General features: G+C 37.4%; 1 protein-coding gene across 1 annotated transcript; it reads left to right on the top strand.

Annotated features, from left to right (window-relative positions):
- The first annotated feature begins 1,323 nt into the window (after nt 1-1,323).
- On the top strand, nt 1,324-6,925 carry LOC101355084 (olfactory receptor 9K2-like). Its single transcript, XM_023728922.1, has 2 exons — nt 1,324-1,362; nt 5,873-6,925. The coding sequence occupies exons 1-2, from the start codon at nt 1,324-1,326 to the stop codon at nt 6,923-6,925; spliced, it is 1,092 nt and encodes a 363-aa protein (XP_023584690.1).
- Nucleotides 6,926-7,210: the final 285 nt, after the last annotated feature.

Raw genomic sequence — 7,210 nt, 5'->3', positions numbered from 1 at the left:
TTTAGCAAGTGTGATTATGATATGCCTTGGTGATATGCCCATCTTATGTGGGGTTCTTTGAGCTTCTTGGGTGGTCAGCTTTTCATCTTTCATGATATTGGGGAAGATTTCTGTCAGCAATTCTTCAATGATCCTCTGTGTTTTCTGTTTTCTCCCCCTGTTCTGGAACTCCGATCACTTGCAGATTTTTGCTTTTGATTGTATCCCGCATAATTCTCAGGGTTTCTTCATTTTTCTTCATTCTTTTTTCTGATTTTTCCTCAGAGTAGTATCCAAGTGTTTGTCTTCAATTTTGCTGATCCTGTCTTCCATCGTTTCAAACCTGCTCCTCAGCCCTTCTATGACACTGTCCATTTCTGAAATCTTGTTGTTTATCTCTTGGGTTTCTAATTGCTGTTTTTGTATGATTTCTTGTTGTGAATTTATTTTAGCATTTTGTTCCTGTATTATTTTCTTGAATTCTTCCATTTTTTTGTTTGTATTTTCCATGAATTTGTCTATTTTTTTCCTCATTTTTGTCTGCTTTTTGCTTCAACTCTTGGATAATTCTGAATATTAGAGATTTGAATTCCCTATCAGTTAGGTCTAGTGCCTTTTCTTCTACTGGAAAGTCTGGTGTTTTATTTTGGTTGCCTACTGGAACCATCCTTTCCTGTTTTTTTATATGTTTTGATATTGTGCTGTCTTCAAGATATTCAGTAGTTATTTTCTTCGTTTATTGATTGTAGCTTTGTTTGTTTTGTCCTGCTTTTTTTTTTCTTTTAGTTATGTCTGAGCAGGTGGACTGTGCGTTCTTTGTTGTATGCTCGTCTGTGGGCATGATACTTTTCACCTCCTTGTCCAATGGGCAGGGCCAATTGCTCAGCTATGGTGCAGCAAGACAGGTCCAGCTGAAGGGGAGTTGCTGGGGTGGGTTGTCTGTGGAAAGTACTACGGCCAATGGAGTAGACAGGGAATCAGGACAGGGCAGTTTCCAGTAGGCCATGCCTGTGCTGCTAAGGGGTGTGATGTTCAGTGCATGGTGCAGGTAGGCAGGAAGAAGGGGGAAGATTGTGTTGTGTGGAGGTAAGATAGGTATGTGAAAAAGGAGCAAGAGAGGAGAGAAACAGGGCCAAAGACAAAAACAAAGAAAAAGTGCTAAGGGAGCTTGCTGTTGGAGTGGAGAGATGAGAAACCGAAAAATGGAGAAAAGCAAAAACAAAAGAAAAAAAAAAAAGAAAGAAAGGAAAAAGAGAAAAAGAAAAATAAATAAATAAAAATTATAAAAACAAAAAAAGCAATGACCCCAGGGATCCCACCAGTGCAAATGTGAAGACCAGAGAAATGGCTCCCATGCCACAAAGTACAGCGTGGCTAGAAGTGGTAAAGATGTCACAAAGTGCCAGGTATTCAGGAGACATGAAGAGAAGGTAAGTATAGGGAGATAAGAAACTGAGTAATGAAGAAAGATAAAAAGGAAGAAAGAGAGAAAACAAAACAAAAAAAAAGGAAAAAAATTGCTCCCAGGGATCACACCACGCAGCTGTGCAGACCGGGGAAGTAGCTCCCAAGGCACGCAGTACAGCTGAGAAAAGTACATGCTGAGAAAAGAAAAAGAAAACAAACAAATAAACAAAGCAAAACAAACCCAATCAAAACAAACAAAAAAAAAAGCCCCCGGATCCCACCAGCTTGGTGGTGCAGGCCAGGAAGTCATTCCACAGTTAAGCAGTGCTTCACAGCCTTTCAAGAAGAAGCAACGATGGCACACAGAGCAAGGTCTTTGAGAGAAAGGAGGAGGAAGGTGGTGAGAGGTGTGGAAGAAACCAAAAGAGGAAAAGATTAACACCAGCTACAAACAAATGACACTCAGGAAGTTGCCAGTGTGGGCTGGTCAAATACAAGTGGCACAGGGCTGAAGCCAGTGCTTCCCGGCCAAGAAACTGTGGCCACAGGAAGCAGAGGAGGCCGAGTCGGGTGAAGAAGCATGGGGGGGGAAGCATATATCGCTGGTTACTGGTTGTTCTGTCTCCTGCTGGGAGCTCTGTGAAGCTGCTTTCCCATACTTCCTGTCCACCGATCTCTGATGTGGGTGGGGAGATCAAGTGGCAAGGACCCGGCTAGTCAAGCTGTGAAACAGCAGAGTTCAAGTAGGAGGGAGAAGGATGGGTGGTGGGAAGGCATATCTTGCTGATTACCGGGTGCTCTGTTTCCTGCTGGGAGCTCTGTGAAGCTGATTTCCTGTAGTTCCTGTCCATCGTTCTCTGACAGAAGTCCAAGATGGTGAATTTGTGCTGTGTTAGCTGATAGGGGACCTCTGCATGTATCTCTCCTCGCTCTCTGTTCTCTATCAGTTTCTTATTCCATTCGGTGCTTGGCTGAGTTTTTTAATCTCTTCATTTGATGCTTAGGGTTCCAGGATTGACATTTGTCTCTGTTTTACTTAGATTTTCGGGTCTTTGCTGTGGTGGGACGGCATGGTGTTTCTGTCTATAGTGCCATGTTGGCTCTGTGTCCTGATAGTAAATCTTAATGAACAACTACAGCACTTCAACAGAGGCAAGAACATGAAGTTCAGATCTTTCATTAAAGAAGGTTTGAAGTACGCTACCAGGTAAATTTCAAGACATTAGGATTATTGCTAAGATCAAATGGATAGAAAATTTATTTTGAAGTACAATATTTCATAACTATTGCTTTTGCCTACCCAAACTTTTCTCAAATAATACGTTGAAAATGCTTCTTTTTCAGTAAAGAAATCAAAATTGAAAGATTCCTTTGGTCCTTCGAAAGGATCCACACAACAAGAGATCCACACAACTCTTTGTATCTACTTTGACTCCTACTAGACTCTATTGTTATTATCTTTTAATCTAGAGCATCTGTAGCCTAATGGACTCTGAAGCCTAGGCCTAAATGTCTTAATAACTGACTTAATCTTTCTTCTCTCCCAGAGGGACTATCTCCCAGAAGATGAGGGAAGCCTCAATGCTGCAATTATTTGAAAATGTTACACTGCTATGCCAAATCAAAGCCATTACAGATAACTGCTGCAGATATTTTGGCAGACTATCAGGGATTACAGATGGCTCAGTGCCTCTACTGTTCGTACTTATCCATGGCAATCTTTGCTCCTTCTTTGAAAGCATATAAGCATCCACAAATGGAGGAGAGAGACTATCCTGTGGATTGGCTCCTCAGGTTCACTTAGCATGACTACAGAATATAATTTCTGGAATTATTTCAGTCTGGCAGAGCATCATTTGGAAAATTCACTTCGTCTCTCTTCTAAAAAGACCTATAGCATTTTTCATGGAACAAACTACTAAAGGAAAGGACAATAATTTAAATAGAGCAATAAGGAAAATAAATCCCAGTCTTATATGAAAGGAATCTAAAACTGGGATAAGGACCATGTCTTTGGGAATTTTTTGCAGAGGTTAATTTTATCCCAAATCGTTGATTTTCAGTACTTGTAGTATAGTCATTAAATTAACTTTATGTTTACGATTTCTAGAGTTAAAACTATAACGAGAGGAAAATATTGGAATTCTTCATTTTTAATCTGACAAACTACCTGATGATACAAGGTAAATAACTTTTAACATGTAATTTTTTTTGACAAATAATAAGTCACAAATGAACTTCTTGTTTGTTGGCTGCTATTGGAAGTATGACCTTTTCAGTATATAAATGTTTTCAGTCATAGACCTATTAACATTCAATTGGTTTGTTAGGAGTAAATCTTAAAAATTAAAATAATCTGTATTTTTCTCCTAAGGCAAATAAATAACATTTCCTATTAATAATAATATTTCATGACTATTACAGGCTGTGTTTTCACTGCTTAACTACCTCATAACTCTCCAGACACTAAGTATTATCTAATTAAATTTTTGGTTCTTTATAATAAAATTATTTGCTTATTTAATTGTTTTTATGTGGTGGTAAATATTTTATTTTCAACATTAATATATTCTTGAATAATATTCATACAAAATGCCATTTTTCTGTCATCTTCTCCCTTAGGCTAAATATTGTACTTCTTTCAGTTTTTTTTTTCTTTCTAAACTTTTAACATTTTCTTTGATTAATTCCCTCAGCTTCAAATGGTTAATCCAAAAAAGCCTTTATATATTATTGATATAAACCTAATTAGCACCAATTATTTTAATACAAATTGTGAGATTGAGCAAGGAAATGTATAAAAAATATAAAAATAATAACACTTGTTGAATACTTACTCTGCGAAAAATGATGCTAAGTTATTTACATACAGTATCTCATTTTATATCCCCAAGAAATCTTTGAGGATTATATTATTTTTTATCCCCGTGTTATATATGAGGATGACATAGAGAGCATAAGTAACTAACTAGTCCAAATTCAAACTCAGAAAGTGAGAGAAGCAAATTGAAACTTAGGTCTCTTTACACTGAACCTCATACTAACCACAGTAGTATTATAGAGCCTTCAAGTTTTTCTCTGAATCTTCGTGCTCAGTTATCATCCCACTTTTAGCTGTATAATAAATATGTATTGATTAATTACCACTTATCAAACACAGAACATTATGCTGATGCTGAACAGTATACAGAAACCAAACTGAATTTTGATCTTAAGGGAATTATTGTCAAGGATGGTAGAAAGTTATACTGAAATACTTTGAAAATGGCTATAATCTTGGAAGCATGATGTGTGCAAAGATGTTTTGATGCAGATTGGAGAATTAAGCAGTTCATTCTGAAGATGTGAAACTTTAGCTTACTTCTAAAGTACAAGTAGAAGTAGGTCAGGTAAGGGAACAGGATGCACTCCTTATCAAAAGGTGATATAGTATAGTGAATAAGAGCAAGGATTCTGGAGCTTTCCTAGCTTCAGATCCTGGTTCTGACGTTAGCAGTTGACTTTCAACAGTCTTCTTCATAACTTTGTGCCTCAGTTTCCTCATTTGTACACCAGAGAATATTATAGGACTTATATTATTATTGTATAGATTCAATAAGTTACTCTAAAAACACTTAGAAAAGGGTCTGGCATATAATAAATACTGCAAAATGTTTGGTATTATAATTATTGCTTAGAGAGAATTATGCATACAAAGGTCTGAGGTGAGAGAAAGGGTAGACCATAATGTTAATACAAATAGTTCAAAGTCTAATTGAGCTGTGTAGTAAATGAATTAATGATGCCCATGAAAAGCATATTAAGGATAAATAAAAAAGCACTCAAAAGATTCCCCATGTGTATCTTTTGTTCAGTGTCCATTTCTAAAGTATCTCCTCTAGCTAGACTGTGTGTAGTCCTCTTCTCAAAGAACTATGAACCTTGGCCTCAGGAATTGCAGAAAATTTTTTTCTGAGAGGGCTTTCGGGAGCTAACTAGAAGAGAAATTCTGGTAAGGGCAGGAAAACTATTTTTGTGTTTGGATGTGCACAACTCTTCTCTTAAAGCGTATGTAACTTTCATCAGAATCAAGAGTACCTATGACCCACAGAAAGTAACTGCATCTATTAGGTTGTTTTTAAATTCGGTCACATTCTTTATATTCATTTGTATTGAATTGTTCCTCACTTAGACTAACGAAGCCCCAATATCTCCAAACTGAGACTATATAAATTGTTTACAAATATCAATTATTTGTGCTCACTTTCAAGAACTGTTTCATGATGTTGAAGTTATTGTGTAAATAGTGAGTGGTAAATACATAGAGAAGTGGTACTTGTAAATGTGAAATGCATTGTGGTGGAAAGACATTGCACTAGAATAGAGACAAATGACTTAATTCTACCAATTGCCAGAATTAGGAAATGAAACTAAACTTTGAATTCATCATCAGTTGAAACTGGCATCCATTTATGTCATAGTATTTCTATAAGACTAAAATTAACAGCAATTCCAAAAAACTTTAAAACCTAACACTGTATGGAATTTTGTAACACTAGGATTAAAGCCAAGAAGAGCTCATTTCTTTATTTTGCCTTGTGCCTCTCAGCAGGTCTCTGCCACGGGTGACAGCCAAACAAACAATCATTCAGAAGTGACTGACTTCATTCTTGTAGGCTTCAGCGTCCGCCCAGAGCTGCATATTCTCCTCTTCCTGCTACTTCTGCTTGTATATACCATGATCCTTCTAGGGAACATTGGGCTGATGGCCATTATCATGACTGATCCCCAGCTGAACACACCAATGTATTTCTTCCTAGACAACCTCTCCATTGATCTCTTCTGTTCATCTGTGATTGCGCCCAAGGCTATGATCAACTTCTGGTCGGAGAGCAAGTCCATCTCCTTTGCAGGCTGTGTGACTCAGCTCTTTCTCTATGTCCTCCTTATTGTGACTGAGGGATTTCTCCTGGCAGCCATGGCTTATGACCGCTTCATTGCCATCTGCAATCTACTCCTCTACTCTGTTCAGATGTCAACACTTCTCTGCACTCAGTTGATGGCTCGTTCCTATTTCTGTGACTGCATGAGTTCAGTTCTTCAGACTAGCATGACATTCACCTTATCCTTTTGTGTTTCTCGGGTCATTGACCATTTCTACTGTGATGCTCGCCCACTTTATAGGATTTCATGTTCTGATCCCTTTATCTATAAAATGGTGTCTTTTTCTTTTCCCAGCAGCATCATCTTGCCTACCATCATAGTCATTATTGTTTCTTACATGTATATTGTGTCTACAGTTCTCAAGATTCGCTCTAGTGACGGACGTAAGAAGGCCTTCTCCACTTGCAGCTCTCACCTGGGAGTCGTGAGTGTGCTGTATGGTGCTGTCTTTTTTATGTATCTCACTCCTGACAGATATCCTGAGCTGAGTAAAGTGGCCTCTTTATGTTACACCCTAGTCACTGCTATGTTGAATCCTTTGATTTACTCTCTGAGAAACAAAGATGTCAAAGAAGCTCTAAAAAAAATTCTAGAGAAGAAAAATAGCATTCTTTGATTATCATTTCTCTTCTACCAATTGTGTTGTTGATGTTTATTAATTAATGTCCTTGTGTCCCTTAATGAAAACAATTCTCCAGAACATTATGAAAATACTCTAAGAAGCTTTTTCTATGTAATGTAATCTTCTGTATCACCTGTTTTTGTTTTGTTTTTCTTCTGAGGTGGTATTAGTACTGAGTGTCCTGGACATTGTAGATGTACTGGCATTAGAGAAGAATTTTTAAGAATAACGTCTCCACTGATCTCAGACAACATTTTATTTCAGAGAATTCATATCTAT

This window comes from Trichechus manatus, unplaced genomic scaffold (genome assembly GCF_000243295.1).
Source record: "Trichechus manatus latirostris isolate Lorelei unplaced genomic scaffold, TriManLat1.0 scaffold00027, whole genome shotgun sequence".
Lineage (NCBI taxonomy): Eukaryota > Metazoa > Chordata > Mammalia > Sirenia > Trichechidae > Trichechus > Trichechus manatus.
Note: the sequence above shows the minus strand (reverse complement) of the source record. Positions and strands in the feature narration are given on the sequence as shown.